Source organism: Myotis lucifugus, unplaced genomic scaffold, assembly GCF_000147115.1.
Source record: "Myotis lucifugus unplaced genomic scaffold, Myoluc2.0 scaffold_93, whole genome shotgun sequence".
Taxonomy (NCBI): domain Eukaryota; kingdom Metazoa; phylum Chordata; class Mammalia; order Chiroptera; family Vespertilionidae; genus Myotis; species Myotis lucifugus.
Window position 1 is genome coordinate 1110942 of NW_005871141.1, and position 19990 is coordinate 1130931.

General features: G+C 41.6%; 1 protein-coding gene across 1 annotated transcript in view; it reads left to right on the plus strand.

Annotated features, from left to right (window-relative positions):
* Window positions 1–19990, plus strand: part of CCDC178 (coiled-coil domain containing 178) — a 349227-nt gene that overhangs the window by 183971 nt on the left and 145266 nt on the right. The window contains exons 16-20 of the mRNA XM_006091677.2: window positions 1515–1577; window positions 2941–3102; window positions 6114–6227; window positions 6665–6810; window positions 8554–8713. Coding sequence (XP_006091739.2) covers window positions 1515–1577; window positions 2941–3102; window positions 6114–6227; window positions 6665–6810; window positions 8554–8713 — 645 coding nt within the window. The remainder of the gene's footprint in view (window positions 1–1514; window positions 1578–2940; window positions 3103–6113; window positions 6228–6664; window positions 6811–8553; window positions 8714–19990) is intronic.

A 19990-nucleotide genomic window follows, 5' to 3' on the forward strand; every position in this document is an offset into this window, starting at 1 on the left:
TGATGGCTGTTTTCAGGCTGGGCACAGCCCTTCAGGGTGGGGGTCCCCAATGGGGTGCCTGGCCAGCCTGGGTGAGGGGCTGATGGCTGTTTGCAGGCTGGCCAAGCCCCCCAGAGGACCTTCACCCCATGAGGTGTGGCTATCCTGGGTGAGGGGCTGATGGCTGTTTGCAGGCTGGCCACAGCCCCCAGCCACCCAAGCTCCCAGTGGAGGCTGGCTGGAAGCAGGTATCTGGGATTTATTTATCTTCTGTAATTGAAACTTTGTTGCCTTGAGCGGAGGTTACAGCCGGCCAGGGCAGGTGGGAAGCTTGGCTTCCTCCATCGCCGAGGCAACCAAGCTTCCTGCTTGTTCCAGCTCCCTGGCTGCTGGCAGCCATCTTGGTTAGGTTAATTTGCATATAGTCGCTCTGATTGGCTGGCAGGCATGGCTTGTGAGTGTAGCAGAGGTATAGTCAATTTGCATGTTTCTCTTTTATTAGATAAGATATGCATATCCCATGGACACAGACAATAGTGTAGTGAAGGCCTGGGGTGGGGCAGGTGCTGGGTGAAGAGGGAAAAAGGGGGGATGGGTGGCATCTGTAATGTCAATAATAAAAATAAATGTTTAAAAACGTTTAAAAATAAAATAAAGTAGAAGTAACTTTTTGAGTTATTTCCCAATCTGGTTGTATGCTGATGTATAATACAACTGAGAAAAGAGTTTAAAACTCTTTATCCAAGTAACACAGAGATTTTTTCCAAATATATTTTGCCCACTGATTTTCAAGGGATGATGTAAAAAAAAGAGAAAAGAGGATGAAAAAATTGGGGCAGTGGGGGAATGAATCAGTTTAGCCAAATAGAAAATCTGACCCCCTTTTGCGAACTTCAAACTTGAATTGTATATCTTGTTTTCTAAGTTGAATGTGTTCTTTATGGAAATTGACATTAAAAACAAAAGGATAGTTTTTTAAAAAAGGAATTGAAGACTGGCTAGTTTTTTCCCTTTTTGATTACACTCATTTTAGTTGCAGATTATAAAGTACAAAGTCACTTGAACTGAAATTCTGCATCCTATCACATGCTAACTTTGCCTCAAATAGCAGCAGGCTTGTTATTATTTTTGTTGTTGTTAATCCTCGCCTGAGGATATTTTTCCATGGATTTTTAGGGAGAGTGGAGGAGAGAGGGAAAGACAAAGAGAAACATCGATGTGAGAGAAACATATTGATTGGTTGCCTCCTACAAGAATTCCTACCAGGGCCCAGGCCGGGAGAAGCCTGCAACCAAGGTACATGCCCTTGACCAGAATCGAACCCGGGACCATTTGGTCCATAGGCCAACTCTGTCCACTGAGCCAAAGTGGCTAGGCCAGGCTTGTTTGTTTGTAATACTCATTTTGTAACAAATATTTTACTTTTTATTATAATGTAAGTAAAATGTGTCTCATGTTAGCAATTGTCTTTAAAAAATGTTTTCTGACATTATGTAAATAAAAACTCCTCTTTAAGAGTTTTTGATGATTTACAGGGTAGAGAAGACTTCTTGAAAAAAATCACTCGAATTGAAGTGGCTAATGGAATGATGCTTCAGGTAATCCTAATTTGCTTTTAATATTTTAGTCTTCCTTTAATTTGCATTTTACTTAGCATTTTAAATTTGTCTGTAATGAGGCCTCTTTTACTGCTTGGCTTGCGAGCCAGCAGTTTTCTCTCTGTAGCTGAGGACAGTTGCCCTCCATAGAGGACCAGCTATGTCTGGTCATGCAGAAAGGGACTGACCTCCGAGCTGTCTCGCATTCCGTGGCGTGATGGGAGTGTCTGCCCGTCCAGGGAAAGGGCAGAGGGAGCTTCTTGCTCAGTGTCTCTTCCCTTTTCTTTGTGATGATGCTACGTTTTCTTCACTTTTAGTGTCTTTCCATTGAACTTTCTTATTTAACATTAAAAGAAAAATATGCTGGGATTTTTCTATGTAAAACAAAATTGAGAGTGAAGCATTATAGCTATAAAATCAGTTTTAATTATTTTTTAAATATTTATCTATACCATATACATATTCTTTGAAGCCCAGATTGGGTGTTTTGATCCCTGGCATCTTTCTAGAATGTATCCCCTTCAAAATACATAAATATTTGAAATTATTGTTATAGGAATACTAAAATCAAGAAACAAAACAGCCCTAACCCGTTTGGCTCAGCGGATAGAGCGTCGGCCTGTGGACTGAAGGGTCCCAGGTTCGATTCCGGTCAAGGGCATGTACCTGGGTTGCGGGCGCATCCCCAGTGGGGAGTGTGCAGGAGGCAGCTGATTGATGTTTCTCTCTCATTGATGTTTCTAAATCTCTATCCCTTTCTCTTCCTCTCTGTGAAAAATCAATAAAATATATTTTTAAAGAAAGAGACAAAACAATTCAAAGCAGTGTTACTTTTCAAGATGATTTGAGATTATCTGCACTTCTGGTCCTCTTTGAAATAAACACACATTTTGCAATTTCTTCTATTAGGAAATTTGACATTTTCAAACATATAAAGCATTGTTTCTCTACTTCCATATGTTTGAAAATGCCAAATTTCCTAATTTATTTGCATATTTAATCTATAATCTCTCAGCTGCTTTTGCTTAATATTTTGTTATTAACTTATTATCGATGGGTTTTCTTTGGTCTTCGATTTCAGGAATTAACATATATTTCAATATTTATTGTTAGTGTGTTATCTAACCTTATTATCTTCTAATATTTACTTAAGAACATTTGATTTTTATTGCTCATCGATATTTTTCTCATCTTTTTAAAAATAACTGTACACGCTTTACATTGGTTATATTTATACCAGTTGCTTTCAATGGTGGCATTTATTTTCAAATAACAGCAAATATTCCTGCCTGATGCAAGATGGAGACAATAAATGTCTAGTTAATTAATAACTGTATGAACTGCTTTACATCTTTGCTGGCAGAAAAAACTGTTTTCCCTGCAAGAAGAAGAGCAACTTGAGAGGGAGGAGCTCTTAAGGAGGATAGCGATCTACTCCCTGACCCTGGCGGAAATAGAGGAGCCTCTGCTTCAGATGGAAGAAAATGCGGAGCAGATCAAAACTATCCACATAGAACACTTCAATGTAAGCATCTCCCATTAATCCAGACACCGATTTCCAGGAATGCTTAGGTTGACAAAGCAAGGATGTGGTGTTAGATTATTACTTGGAAAATTGTGATTTCACCTAGGAAGACATAGACTCGTGGGCAGAATAAGTAACTCTTTCATGAGTCCACAACTGACCTACAGTGGAATTATGCAGAAGGGCTCTGAATGCCACGACCTGGAACCTTATTCTGTCTCTTCGAGTGTACTTAGGAAACACAGTTTTCCAGTAGGTGAGTAGTGATCTATTGGGTGTGATTGCCCTCTCTGGCAGATTTAATTCAGAGTCTTCACTGCTCATTAATAAAACTAAAGCAGTCTTTACTCAAATATAAAATACAGTGCATCTTGACATTTTCATGGTAAATGTTGGATGCGTGTAGAAAACAACGAGGGTGAAAAATAAAGCAAATGTCGATAAAATATTTTCAAAACAAGTTCATGGCAGTAACTGATATTACCCGCCCTTCCCAAGAAAATATTTAGTAGAAAAATATGTGTACATCATGTCATTAGTCTTTTGGAGGATAGAGGGTGTGGTAAGAGTTATGCATTCTCGTCTTTAGCTGCCGGGAGTATATACATTTTCATTTGGGCCATTTTGACAACAGGATTTTTTTTTTATCATTGCAAATGACGGTGTAACTTTATATTGTTAGACTTTAATAATTTTCAAGTTTTCTGTATTTTCAAATCTTTGTGATCTGCAAAGTGTTCCTAATATGGAAATTTATGTTGAGCCTCAAAGCCTCTCTATGGAATAGGCAAGAGAAAGAAGAAGAAGTTTAACTGTATCATAGACTTAAGAAAACTTGAGCCTAAATGCAAGAGGCAGGTTGTACAAGTTCATGAAGTGTGGACACAGCCAATGCTGGGTAGGCTTCTAAATGCTTATCATCGAGCTCATGTAACTAACAACAAGTGAGAGAAATGATTTCAGTAAGGCCTCCTCCTCACATCAATGATAGAAATTTATTAATTGCATCAAAAGCCTCAATATAGTCATCTGAGGCTGATAATGAATTCCAGAAAAGATGAATGACTTTCGTTTCCCCTTATTTTATAACTAGAGGCCCGGTGAACAAAAAATTGTGCACTTGGGGGGAGGGGGTCCCTCAGCCCGGCCTGTGCCCTCTCGCAGTCTGGGATTCCTTGGGGGATGACCACCTGCTGGCTTAGGCCTGCTCCCCGGGGGATTGGGCCTAAGATGGCAATCAGACATCCCTCTGGCAGCCCGGCAGCCCTCGGAAGATGTCCACTTGTCAGTGGGGAGCAGACCTAAGCTGCAGTCAGATATCCTTACCACTGCTGAGGAGGCAGGAGAGGCTCCCACCACCACCGCTGTACTGGCAGCCATCAGCCTGGCTTATGGCTGAGCAGAGCTCCTCCATGTGGGAGCTCACTGACCACCAGAGGGCAGCTCCTGCATTGAGCATCTGCCCCCTGGTGGTCAGTGTGTGTCATAGTGACCAGTCATTCCCAGTCATTCTGCTGTTAGGGTCAGTTTGCATATTACCCTTTTACTAGATAGGATAGAGGCCTGGTGCACAGGTGGGGGCCAGCTTGTTTGCCCTGAAGGGTGTCCCGGATCAGGGTGGGGACCCCGCTTGGGTGCCTGGCCAGCCTGAGTGAGGGGCTGATGGCTGTTTGCAGCTGGTCACACCCCCTTCAGGGTGGGGGTCCCCACTGGGTTGCCTGGCCAGCCTGGATGAGGGGTTAATGGCTGTTTTCAGGCTGGCCACACCCCCTTTAGGGTGGTGGTCCCCAGTGGGGTGCCTGGCCAGTCTGGGTGAGAGGCTGAGGGCCGTTTTCAGGCTGGCCGATGACTGAAGCTCCCAGCCTCTCCTTTTTTCCTTTTTTTTTTTTTATTCTGGGATTTATTTACCTTCTATAATTGAAACTTTGTTGCCGTCACTGGAACTGAGAGCTGGCTCTTGCTCACTCCAGCTCTGAGGCCACGGCCTGCTGAAAGCAGGTATCTGGGTTTTGTTTAGCTTCTATAATTGAAACTTTGTTGCTTTCGGAGCTCAGAGCCAGTCCGGGGAGGGCGGAGAACCTTGGCTTCCTCCATCACTGGAGCAAGCAAGCCTCCTGCTCTTTTCAGCTGCGTGGCTGCCGGCTCCCCGGTTAATTTGCATATTGCCCTGATTAGCCAATGGGAAGCGTAAAGAAGGTACGGTCAATTACACTTTTTGTCTTTTATTAGATAGGATAGCCATTGTTTTATATCTTCTTGTAGTCAATTATTTTTGTTTTTATTATGTCTTAATAGTTATAAATTATAAGAACTTGTATTTAGCATAAACCTTTGGGAAGAATGAGTTTTTTTATACATTTTCTTTAATGATTATTGATTACTAGAGGCCCGGTGTATAAAATTTGTGCACTTTGGGGGCGGGGTGGGGAGGGGGCCCTCAGCCTGGCCTGTGCCCTCTCACAGTCCAGAAGCCCTCAGACATCCTTAGCTCTGCCACAGAAAGGGGAGAGACTCCTACCACCATTGCTGTGCTTGCCAACCATGAGCCCAACTTCTGGCTGAGCGGCGCTCTGGAGTGTACTGAACACCAGGGGGCAGCTCCTGTGTTGAGCATCTGCCCCCTGGTGGTCAGTGCCCATTATAGCAACCGGTTGTTCCATTGTTCGGTTGATTTGCATATTAGCTTTTATTATATAGGATTTGTATTTGGAGTTTTACTTTTGGTTAAAAGATTTTAAATATTGTGATGAATATTTGTCATTTCTATGTGAATTTATTAGTGTTTGTTACTTAGCTAAAATTGATATGGTTTGGTTTTCTCAGGTAATTCAATTTGAATATTGGGATTGTGGGTATCATAGTATGTTTTCATAATTCATGTGTGGTGCTCCTTTCCCTCTATATCAAAATACACATTGTTGTTACTAGAATGTCGCTTGAGAACTATTTGACCTAAACCAGGATAATTGGATTGTAAATGCTCCACATCTCAATTTCTGAATGTCTCCCAGAGACTAGGTGATATCATTGCAAAGAGAGAAGATGTTAAAACAAATGTGGAAAGAACAAAGGAAAAATTGCAACTGAGGGGGAAGAAAACCCAGGAAGCACTAACAGAAACTGAGGTAAGAAATTTAATATGCAAAGAATTTCAATTTACACTTTATGCCAATGAAAACTATTCAAGCACATTTCATTTTAGATGGATGCCCCTCATTTCTAATTGGTTGACTAAATTGGTTCTGCATGTACTTATGTGAGAGAGAGGAAGAGAGAGAGAAACATTGATGTGAGAACGCAACATTGATAGTCTGCCCCCTGCACACCCCCTCCCCCCTCAGGGGAAACCGAGCCCATGACACAGGCGTGTGCCCTGACCAGGAACAGGACCTGCAGCCCCGGTGCCCGGGACGATGCCCAACCAACTGAGCCCGCCAGGGCAGTTACTGCTTTTATTGATAAAATGTTACTATTTGCCTCTCATTGTTCATGCGGCCAAACGTAATTGTGCCCCTAAATCGCAAGAATTTAACATAAAACATCTCTGAATATTTTTTTCCAGGCAAAACACTCAATAATTTTTGGTGAAATAGAGGCAGCTAAAACTAAAACAGCTTTTTATCAAGATAAAATAGCTACATTGAATAAGGAAATAGAAGAAAGAGAAAAGGCAAGGATAATTTTAAGTGAGCTGCTGGACATTTTGAGGTAAGTTCTTAAATTGTATCAAAATATTACATGTTTAATATATTGTTTATAAAACAGATCATTCCTATTTTAAACAATCCATATTTTCTATCATAGTTTGATGTGGACTATACATGTGCTATTTGATTATTTTGACTTAAAAACAAAATCATAAACTGCTTTTATTTTTCATTGCTCCCTCATGTTTATTTCAATTTGAATCACTGCAAATGCTTCTCTTTTTGCAAGTATAACAACTTTTATTTCTTATGAACTTAATAAACCTTCCCACAAATTTTAGTATTTCTCATTTAGATGACATGGTTAATACATGGTTGTGCACACACTTTTTAAGCAAGTTTTGAAGGAAGAGTTTAGAAATAGGTATTCTACAAAACCTCCTGTGCTTTATTCAGAAGCCTCTCACCCAGTCCCCTCATTTCTATCTGGTTGCACCAAATTGTTTCTGCATGTTCGTATGGGAAAGAGAGGAAGGGAAAGGAAGAGAGAAACATGGATGTGAGAGCGCAACATGGATAGGCTGCCCCCTGCACGCCCCCCACGGACCAGGCTTAGGAGAGCCTGTGGCTGCGAGCAGTGGTGCTCTGAGAACCTTGGTGTATGGGTAGACCCCACTCAGCGCTCACATAGTCTTCATTTGCTCTTCTGGGTTCTCAATGCCTACTTTGTAACACATCGAGGACAGGGCTTGGGGGCTGTTGAAGGAATACGCACTGGTCACCCTGAGGGATATTACTCCGATTTAAATAGAGAAGGCCGACACGGCATTAGCAAAGTCTCGTTGCTGCCCAGCTCGGGGAATTCTTTCTAAAGCATACTGATTGTCTGCAGTATTGTTTTAAGCACTTTCTGATGCTTATTCTACTAGTATTGCATTATACATCAGTACTGATTCCACCATAAAGATCAGTCTACCGCTTTGTCATGATGTACTTAGGTGCTTATGACAAAATACACACAGACATGTTCATGCATACATGTGCGTGCGCGCACACACACACACACACACTCACACACCAGCTTAAGCAATAGGGGGAGGCTCTTACGTGCCAGAAGGCCCTGGGTGAGGTGAGCTGCAGGTGGGTTGATGCAGCAGCTCAGCACCAGGTGCTCATTCGTTGGCAGCAACTGTGAGAACATGACTCCTTGGTTACAGTTAGTGATTGTGAACCTCTTCTACATGGAGTTAGGTCCTTTCACCTCATTGGGCTATTTCAATATATGGCTCCGTTGGTTGGAGCGTCATCCTGTACACCAGAAGGTTGCGGGTTTGATCCCTGGTCAACACACACGGGAGGCAATTGATTGATGGATGTTTCTCTCACTTTCTCCTCTCCTCTCCACTTCTCTCCCCTTCCTCTTCCCCATTCCCTTCCCCTTCTCTTCCCCTTCTTCTCCCCTTCCTTTCTGTCCAGAAACCAATAAAAAGTCATATCCTCAGGTAAGGATTTAAAAAATTAAATGTATCTTTGGAGTTGCATGCTGCATGAAGGAAAGGTAATGTCAACAAAACAGAGGCATGGTGGGTCAACATCCCAGAGAAGCCACTCAATTTCTCCAGAACTTTCCTTGCACCTGGATCACTTAGAGCTCCATGGAGGTTATAGAAGGGACCAGGGAATTTTTTCAAAGCCCTTCAGTTCTAAGATTTTTTCAATATTTTGTCTGTTAAAATGTATCATAAGTATAATTTAAAAATAAAATGTAAATTGATTAGTGGTAATTGCAATGCTTTCTTAATAGGGAGAAACATGCATCTGTGAGATTTAAAAAGAAACATATACAAGCTATTTATGATCATCTCATACATGAGAAAGTAGCCTGTGAAGAGAGGTTGGACGAGGAAGAACAGATACACAGAAATCTCGTTGCCATGAGGCAAAAAACTCTGGAAGACCTGAAAGTGAGTGTTATCTTTTTACTGGTTTAGAATAAAGGCAATGTGGGGCCAGCCCAAGTAGCAGCTGGTGGGAGGCACTCATTTTTCATCCTGCGGTAGCAGAGATGTTTACAATGTAACAATAGACCTGTTAGCTTAATAAACACGTAATTTTCCCTCTGAAGTAATTAGAACATGTTTACACAGCAGAGTGTACTTTTCAGTGCATTTGATGTGCACTCGTTTTGTTACTGTACTTTATTTTATGGTGAAAGCTACTGATTTAAAAGTATAGGTTGTATTTATTCCAGAGCCATTTTTATATTTTTAAGGGGAAATGTGAGGATAGTTACATTTAATTTCTTTTGTTTAAATTTATCTGTATTTTTAAAGTATTAAAGATGTCCCCTTTTTCACCCCCTTGACCCCCTCTACCCAGTAAACATAATTTGAATGTTTACCAACCACTTTTTGGGAGAATGAGAATATTTTATGTGCTTTTTCTTTAGAAACATTTTGCATATGTTTTAATTGCACTTACTACTTAGAAACAGGGACATCATGTGATAAAAAGTATCTTTTCAGATCTGAATGTTTAAGCTTTATAAAGCTATTCATATTAAACTTGTATATAGATATGATTAAGTGATATAGATATATTTAAGTGATTCCTATCCTATTTTACATTTTGTAATCATTTTTACACTTAATTGCAATCATAAATACCTTGTTTCTCAGTTTATTTAAAAAATTACCTCTTTAGAGAGGTGCATGATAAGTTGCTTCTAAAAAATAAAGAATTCTACCAGACTTTTATTAAAACTATTTCCTGCAAAATTTTTAAAGATATCTGTAGCATCATAATAGATTTTTATCAGTTATTTTTGATCCTGATATTTATATATTCTATTAATACATATACTTAATATACTCCATGAATTTTTTTCTTTTCATTTTCCAAAGACATTGCTACTATATTTTTAAAAAAGATTATTTGGGCCAGATACACATTGAATAAACAACTATGTGAGTGAATGAACATACTGTCTTTAATGCTAGCTCTGATCTCTCCAAGAAAATTATTAATGAAATAACAATACTTTTATTAATACTGGTGCTAGGTAACATCCTCCCATTTAAAATATAGCCGTTAGATAGAAAAGGTTTTGTTTTCTTTTTTGGCCAAAAAATATGAAAATAACTGGTGCCACCTAGTGGCAGTAGAGGAAGCCGCCTCTTGGAGGAGCTTCTGGAACTTCAGCCACTGAATCTCAGGTATGTGATGTACAAAAGGCTGGAACAGCCTAGACTCGCGTGCACGCCTCAAAACAAGAAGGCTCCGGTCATTTACTGACCAGCATCGTTCCTTGCCTTATGTTCTATCACAGCAGTAGGATTGTTTGAATTCAGCCACATTTTCCAGTTGTACTGGTGCTGAGAACACAGGGGGATCCCAGTCATCACTTATTGACCAGCATTGCACCACATTAATGGAACAATAATAATTAGTGAAATGGCAAAGTATGGCCAGCAGGAGAGAGACAAAGAAATGCCCTGTACGCCTGGCCCCTCGGGCACTGAGGCCTGTATTTCCCCACCCAGAAGCCGTCTCCGTCTTCCTGTTCTGCAGGTGCCTTGGCACATCGCACGCTCTCACGTTGCTTTTCCTCTTAGCTCCAGTCTCTGTCTGGACTTGTTTTTTCATTAATTCTTACTTGTTTATATTTTTTTCTAAAATGCACTTATGGTACTTTCTAAAAGACACAGTATTGTTCTACTAATTCCTGCTATTATAGTTCCTCTTCTCTGTGAGGACAGGAGAGTTTTCTGTCACATTCTCTGAATCCTAAAAGCTCAGAGCTGTGCCTGGTACAAGGGAGGCACTCGGTGAATCCTGAATAACTGAATGGATAAATGGTGACCATATCCTTATCTGGTCACTTTGATGTCAACGTGCACAATACTGGCTAAAAGCAGCAGCGTTTCAGACACACCGTCCATTCTGCGCTGGCCCCATGCACCGGTGAAGCCTCACGCGGTACAGAAGCCGACTCTTTCTCACTCCCTCTCTCTCCCTGATGAGACGTGAGAACTGTCCTCTCCAGTCTGTTCCCTCTGGTGAAAGTGGTTAAACTGGCTACTGCTCTCTAGCAATTAAAGGGTGCTGCAGAAGAGCTCAGTACTGCTTCTCAAACAACCTTGCATTTATGTGAAACTGTCTCTTATCAGTGCTCGGCTAGCTGCAGGTTATGCATTCATCTTATGTGACTGGAAGCACAGAGTTTGAACATGCAGAGTTTAGAGATTGATGTATCTCATCATTAGTGACACTGTTTATGATTAGGATCAGTTATCAGTATTAAAGAGTTGAAAGACAATGTGATTCTTCATAGAAAACCTGTTCTAGCCCCTGTTTAGAAATTGGGTGAGATGACAATTTGTAAATTGTGTGATGTAAACCATTGCCGCAGGAAAACAAGTCTCATTAGGCATCTATATATATATATATATATATATATATGATGTTACTGTACTGGGGTGTCCCTTCTGTGCTAAAGAATTCATCACAATTTTGGGTCATCTAAAGGAATCCTATTTAATCCTATATAATAAAAGCCTAATATGCTAAGTGCCCAGTCGTCCATTCAACCAATCAAAGCATAATGTGTTAATGATATGCTAAGGCCACGCAACCGCTCACTGTGATGTGCACAGACCACCAGGGGGTAGACAGTCGACTGGTTGACCAGTCGCTATGACATGCACTGACCAACAGGGGCAGACACTCTGACTGGTAGGTTAGCTTGCTGCTGGGGTCCAGTCGATTGGGACTGAGCGAGACAGGCTGGGCATGCCCTGGAGCACTCCCGTGTTCGCTCCCGGCTGGCCAACCTCCCCTGTCCCTCCCGGCCCTGATCATGCACTGGTGGGGTCCCTTGGTCTGGCCTGCGCCCTCTTGCAATCCAGGACCCCTTGGGGGATGTCAGAGAGCCAGTTTTGGCCCGATGGCAGAACAACCGGTTGCTATGAAACATATTGACCACCAGGAGGCAGACGTTCAATGCAGGAGCTGCCCCCTGGTGGTCAGTGCGCTTCCACAGAGGGAGCGCCACTCAACCAGAAGCTGGGCTCATGGCTCGCAAGCACAGGGGTGGTGGCAGGAGCTTCTCCCACCTCTGTGGCAGTGCTAAGGATGTCCAACTGCTGGTGTAGGCTCGCTCCCTGGGGGGAACAGGTCTAAGCCATCAGTTGGAGAGCCCCCAAGGGCTCCCAGACTTTGAGAGGGGGTAGGCTGGGCTGAGGGACCCCACCCCCAGTGCACAAATTTCATGTACCTGACCTCTAGTAAAAGTATAATATGCTAAGTGTCCCATTGGTCAACTGCTTGACAGTCGCTAAGATATACACTAACCACCAGGGGGCAGACACTCCGACCAGTAGGTTAGCTTGTTGCTGGCGTCCGGCCCAACAGGACTGGACAAGAGGGCCGGACATGCACTGGAGCCCTCCCACAATCCCTCCCCAGCCTGCTGGCCCCCATTGGACCCGATCACCTGCCAGGCCGGTGGACCCCACCCGTGCACAAATTCGTGCACTGGGCCTCTAGTGGTTTAATAAAAGACTTTATTTTAAAACACTACAATGGAATTAATTGAGGACTGAGAAAACACACCATAGAATTTGAAATATAAGTATCTAATAAAATAGTTTAATAAAAATATACACAAACTTTAAATAACATAGCTTCATGTCAGATATCTTTAAATGACAGATGTTTTTAATGTCAGTAGTTTTGCTAATTGTCTATAATTTGCAAGTACAGTTGCTTAAGATTAAAATGTCACTATAGCACCTAGATATATTAAGCAAAATACTAACAGATATGAAGGGAGAAATAGACAACAATACAGTAATAGTAGGGGACTTCAATATCTCAGTTTCAACCATGGATAAATCATCTCGACAGAAAATCAATAAGGAAACACTGGACTTGAACTACACTTTAGACCAAACAGAAATATGTAGTACATTCCATCCAACAGCAGCAGAAGACACATTCTTCCTAAGCACACATGGGACATCTCCAGGATGGACATACATTAGGTCACAAAACAGGTCTTAACAAACTTAAGAAGATTGAAATTATACCTGTATCTTCCAACCGCAGTTGTATGAAATTAGAAATTAATTACACAAGGAAACTAGAAAATTCACAAATTCACAAATATGTGGAACTTAACATACTACCAACAACCAATATAAAATCTGCAGAGCCCCAGCCCTAGTGGTCAACAAGTTGACTAAAAAAAATGCTGAGAGATAATGAGGTAACCACTTGGATACCCAGATGCTGTCTCAGATATTCTCTAGCACTCTTCCTTAAGATTCATGGGCTCCCATGGCTTCAACTATCAACAATGGCCGACTCACCCATCTTCTGATCCATTTCTACTCCTTCTCCTAAACTTTGCGTTTGCACAGTGGAGTATTAGGTACTTACTTGTCCTCTATCATGTCCAAAACAGATCATCTTCTAACAAAGCCAGTTATCAAAAAGTCTTATTATAAATGCCACCATAATTTTTCCAGTCAACTAGTAACATACCACATCCAATATGTCTGTTGTTTTATTTGCACATCACATCCAATTTGACATCAGTCTCTATGAAGTCTATAATCTTCATTCCTTCTCAGCACCTTTCTTTAATTACAAAAGCACTTCCTTGTAACTTATATCTGCAGCGTGTGCTTTCGTTTCACTTTCATTCATCCTCGCAGTGCTGTCTAATTGATGTTTCTACAGCTTATCTCTAACCACATTGCACTCCTCAAAAATTCTTTTGTCTCCTCTTTACCATTAAGTGTAAACTTTTCAACTGAGTTTTCATGATACATCCCAAACCTACATTCTCAACTTTATCTCTCATTGTGTATCGACATTACTAATATAAGAGCACATTCAGGTGAAAATTCGAAACAGTGATAAAATAAAAGTAGAATTTCTACACTTTATATTATGAAAAGCAATAAAATCCAACCAAAGTAACCATACACCAAAAAAGTAATAATGGCAGTAGTAGAAGCGTAGTATCAACACAGAAAGCATTAAGTAAGATGATAGAAGCAAGAACCAATAAAACGATCATAAATTAATTAAGTTAGTAAATCAGAATTGATTTAAAAAGCAAAATCATTTTAATTGTTGCTCTGTAAAGGTTACAAATGAACATCTAAAAATTAAGCCAGAATAGTTGTTGATGAAATGCAAAATTAGATTAGTCTTAACAAAAAGAGAGGTGTTGATAATACTAACTTCAAGACAATACATAGGAGAGAATTATCTCTCTATATAAAAGGCTATATTCTAAGTGTCTGACCCTCTGACAGTCGCTATGATGCACACTGACCACCAGGGGGCAGACACTCAACGCAGGAGCTGCCATAATGTGCATGGCTGACACTACAGACCTGGAGCCGACAAACCAACACTCAGCTTCCCCCAAGTGGGGCACAGGCCCTGCCACCACCCCGGAGCAACACACCACCAAATTGCAGCCAACACTGCCAAGACCCCATGGTGCAAAATGTGGCCCACAGCCCATCCCAGCCCGGAAACAGTCGCTGTGGGCTCTGGGTAATGACATCACATAGCAACACCCGGCTTCCTCTCCCTAGCGACTAGCCTCCTTGCGGTTTCTTCAGCCCAGGAATACAGTTGAAAACATTTACACTTTAACCAAATGTCTGTGAAGCTTTTTCCTATGCCTCATCTCATTTGATCCTCACAAAAGTCCTGGAGTAGGTAGATAGGAGACTCAGTGGAATCCTATTTTCTTTAGCCAGAAAATGGAGATTTAGAAAGCTTAGAAACTTGACTCGACTGAAGAGAAGTAAGAAATGGTGGACCTTGAAAATGACTTCAGGTTTTCTCATTGTACAGAATATAGTCAAACACTGCTGCAGTTAAGTATTTTACCCTTTGTTTTCCTTGCACGATGTACAATAATAATCTGCTTCGTGTTGATAATTAATTCTGTGTTGCTGACAGTTACCTGAAAGAGAAGTTGGGGTGCTTCACTGGCCTGGAAAGAGTTTAGCTAAATCAGAAAGCAGGTCTAATTCAGCAAGTTTATTCTATCTAATCTAATAAAAGAGAAACTTACAAATTGACCGTACCTCCGCTACACCTACAAGCCACGCCCACCAGCCAATCAGGAGCGAATATGCAAATTAGCCCAACTAAGATGGAGGCAGCCACATAGCTGGAGCGAGCAGGAGGCTTGGGTTATCCCTGGCAATGAAGGAGGCCAAGCTTCCCGCCTTCCCTGCTGGCCCTGAGCTCCACTCAAGGCTACAAAGTTTCAATTTTAGAAGATAAATAAATCCCAGATACCTGCTTCCAGCCTATGGCCCGTGGCCAGCCTGGAAACAGCCATCAGTCCCTCACCCAGGCTGGCCAGGCACCCCAGTAGGGCCTCCCACCCTGAAGGAGCTGTGGCCAGCCTGAAAACAGCCCTCAGCCCCTCACCCATGCTGGCCACACCCCCATAGGGTGAGGGTCCCCGCTGGGGGGGCTTGGCCAGCCTGTAAACAGCCATCAGCTCCTCACCTAGGCTGGCCAGGCACCCCAGTAGGGCCCCCCACTCTGAAGGGGCTGTGACCAGCCTGAAAATGGCCCTCAGCCCCTGACCCAGACTGGCCAAACCCCCATGGGGTGAGGGTTCCCGCTGGGGATCTTGACCAGCCTGCAAACAGCCATCAGCCCCTCAGGGAGCAGGCCTAAGCCAGCAGGTGGACATCCCCCAAGGGGTCCCAGACTGCGAGAGGGCACAGGCCAGGCTGAGGGACCCCCCTGAGTGCACAAATTTTTGTGCATGGGGCCTCTAGTGTGTATATATATGTCTAAGTTTACTTACGCATGTGCTATACTTACAAAGCTCTCACTGGCGCCAATCTCACGTGTGTGTTTTGATCTGTCATTGTCGATCGTGGATTTGGTGACACTTCCATTATAGAGAAAGGGTGAATAGCAATATTAAAATATTTCTTCTAATTAATTTCCTTTCAGTGTGCACTAATTTATGCACTGGGCCACTAGTCATTATATAAAAATATGACCAAAAGAGGTCATTTAGAAATTATGAGTCTGTATGCACTAAATGACATGACCTAAATTTATAAAGCAAAACCCACAATTACTTTGTAGGAAATTTCACATACTGCGAATAGACTGTGACATTCAAGTAGACAGAAGTATAGGAACTTATGCACAGGTAGGAGCCACAGCATTTAAATGAAAGGTAACACCTGCTCTTAATTAGCTTCCCTGCGCAATGGCGAAGAAACAGGTATAAGTTAAAATAGGTTTCCCAAACTGCTTTCCTTGAATTAAGCACAGAAGTCTCTGGAACCAAGGAAAAAAAGAGCTTAAAGGAAATTTGAGAAAGCTTTCTATAGTAATAGAACTAAGTCTTGGAGGGCAGAAACAAGTCAGGAAAGAATACTTCAAGGAGTGAAAACAATAGGAGAAAAGGCATACAGGTGTCAAAAAATCAGCCACCTAGGGAATTGTAGATAGGTTATTGTGTTGGGAGGCTAGATGTAGGCAAGAAGGTGAAGGGATCAGCTAAAGAACATGTATGCCTACTGCATGGACATGGACAATAGTAAGGTAGAGGGAGGCAGAGATGGGTGGAGGTGGGCAAAGGGAAGAGAGGATGGAAGATATTTGTAATAATGTCAATATTAAACATGTTTTTTTTAAAAGGAGCCCAGCCGGCGTGGCTCAGTGGTTGAGTGTCAACCTATGAACCAGGAGATCACGGTTCAATTCCCGCTCAGGGCACTTGCCTGGGTTGGGGGCTCAGTTGATCTCCAGTGTGGGGCATGCAGGAGACAGCTGATCAATGATTCTCTCTCATCATTGATGTTTCTCTCTCTCTCTCTCCCTCTCCCTTGCTCTCTGAAATCAATAAAAATATATTTTTTATGAAAAAGGGAAAGAAAAAGGTCTTACGCACAGATAGGAGCCACAACATGAAGGCTCTGAATGTCCCACTGAAGAGTTTAGGTTTTAGGTCATGAATAATTGATCAGACGAGTAACAGAGCTACCATAGCAGCCGAGGAAAATCCCACTAAAATAGGCAGAGATTTCCACGGGTCTGCTGTGGCACAGTGCCATGGTGCTAACCGGCCAAAGTGGGCTGAGACGTCGATCCCATTAGAAGTTAGAATTGGGAAGCGCCTCGGATGGTTGAGACTGGGCTTGGAAGGCTCTGCCACTACAGAGCCTTGTCCCACATTTTTTGGCTAGATCGAGAGAAAACTGACTCAAGTATATATCAAGTTTTTTACTTTGACGACGGGATGGTCATTGGTGTAAGCACCCACAAATAGAGAGTCTGTATAGGCCGAGGAATAGGTTTGAAACTAGACTCATCAAATTCGAGATACCTTTGCAGGAGCTACTTGGAGTCCAGTGCCAACTGAATTAAGAATCTGGAACTGAAGAGACAAGTGTGAATGGAGATATGCTTGTGGAAAGTATAAGCGTATACCTTTCACAAAGGCTTCGGGAAACCTTTAATAATTCAGGGAAGATTGAGAAGGAAGATCAAGACTCAGTGCTAGTGATTATGATATGGAAAAGGTGGGAAGAATAGGGCGCAAAAGGCACAGAGGTTATAGTCAGAGAGTCATATAGGAGTTTAAAATGTCAGCCGTGGTGCCATTCTAGATGGTGACAGAATGAGAAGGGTGTCCCTGGGTATGAATTGGTAATGGGACATGGAACTGAAGTTAACTGGATTTGAATAAGTCCATAGACTCTAAGATTAAAATGTTGGCTAGGTCATCCAGGTAAATATCAAAATAAAACAGAACGATGGTGGAACATGGGATAGACATGAGTCGCATAGGCCAAAGTCTTCCTTTAGAGTAGAAAAATGACCAAGAAATCAGTAAATGCCAGTGCAATAGGGTGAGAACGAGATGATTATTTTCCTTAATCAACATAAAACTCAATGAGTATTTTTACATAGGCCTGGAGGAATGAAGGTTTGGAAGCCATAATAGAGAGCTAGGATTATGCTAACTGCAACTAGACCCTCTAACATGTGGAGCCCCAAGAAATTAATATTCTGTCATTCAGGCAAACATTTAGTTACTGCAGGTGGTTCTACCCAATATTATGTAATGAGAATGCAATGCAATCTGAGCTTGTTTAGCAATGAACAACCCTTCCAGCGCCCATATTAGGCAGGTTTAGGATGGGGTGATGGTTCAGCCCAATTAATAAGTATATATTGAAGTTCTACGTATAATGCATTCTTCTAGATGCTGAGGATTATTGTAACAAACCTAACTCTGAGAAGCATACCAGCTTCACAGAGAAGACAGAATCGTAGCGTTATTTTAATAGGCTTTGTTAACCAGAGATAGAATCAAAGGAAGAGAGAGACTTCAAACACACAATTTATAGATATTGTCAACCTTCTTGTGTTTATAAAACATTTTTTCAAAAAGAGAAAGTGAATTACCGAGACCACCACCAAGACTTGATATGGCATTGCTTCAGCTATACACTATTTTTTAAAAAAATTTATTGGTTGATTTGAGAGAGAGAAAGAGAGAGAGAGAGAGAGAGAGAGAGAGAGAGAGAGAGAGGTTTGTTTTTCCACTTATTCATGCCTTCATTGGTACGTTCCCTGACAGGGATCAAACCCACAACCTTGGTGTATGGGGACAATGCTCTAACCAACTGAGCTACTTGTCCAGGGCTTTTACTTATGTACTGTTAGTGTAGCCATAAACAAAACCACATCATACCTTATAAATTATCATAAATACATACTTTTTATTAGTGTCTATAATCCAGAATTTTAAAAAATGTCACCTAAAGTGACTAAGCAATTGCTGAATAGCATAACACATGGTTTCTATTTTGGTTATACACGTAATCAAAAGAACCTTCCATTGTCCTGTCCATCTTCCTTTAAGGGGTATGAATTTTACTTCAGTTGTGACCTTCAGGAAGGTCACCTATCTTGCTTTCAGAAAAAGTGAATTTAATGTTGCGTGAATGAGATGTCTGCGGGGTTATAATGTTCCAGAGCACAGATCTTAGCGTACAGTGCTCCACAATCAGGAAGGTGTTTTCAGTTACTAAGCGTTCCTAGTTTGCTTCTGCTTCTCAGAGCTTTTCAGGAGAAATAGAGATAGAAAGTTGGTGAGAGAGAGAGAGAGAGAGAGAGAGAGAGAGAGAGAGAGAGAGAGACTGACTATCACTTTGTCTTTAGTGATTTATCAGTAGCTTTTCATATTAAGTATCAGAACCAAAGCCTAGCCAGCGTGGCTCAGTGGTTGAGCATCGACCTAGGAACCAGGAGGTCACGGTTTGATTCCCATTCAGGGCACATGCCTGGGTTGCTCCCCAGTAGGGAAAGTGCTGGAGGCAGCTGAACCCTGTTTCTCTATCATCAATGTTTCTATTTCTCTATTCCTCTCCTTTTCTCTCTCGTAAAAAATCATAAAAAAAAATTTTTAAAAGGTATCAGAAACATGAACACCCTCTTAAACTTAGGATTTTTGAATCTGGGCCTGGTGTCCTGAGGGATATCACAAACGCAGCTTGCATAGTGTCCTGTGGGGAGCACTGGCAACGTTACCCCAATAGCCCCCCGACTGATTTGTTTGCGTATAGAGAACATGTATACCTGACCTCCTAAGGGAGCTGCATATCTCAAACTTGGGTGCCATGGTAATAATAACAGTTTGAGAGAAAATGAAATAGGCTATAAAGAGAGAGGAAATGGAATATATAAACTATCATAGTGTCATGTTCATTTTCAGTACTATATAAAATAATGAAAATGGTTTTCCATAACCTGTGTTGATTTTTATAATGCAAAATGCACTTTATGAAAAAAAAACAGTGAATGAAAAAAGCAAAAAAACCCCAAAATTAGTAAAAATATTTTTAGTTTTTGACTCAAATGTTTGCATTGTTTTCCTTATGTTTGGATTAGAGTTTAATTCTGAAATAGAACAGCTTTAGGGAAGTGTGTTAATTTTTATCTTTGGCAACTCTAAATGGCTCGCTCGGGGTTCAAGTACAAGGATTATCTTGTTGATAAAGCAATCCACTGGGTAGGCAGCAAAAGGTTTTATTTTTCTAATTTTACGGTTGCAGTTGGGGAACTTAAACTTGGAGACATTACATAAGACTTTCCCATAATCCCTCAGTTTTGAAGTCGCACACGTGGGTGCCCTTTCTGTTCCTCCCTCCCTCCCCCCACCC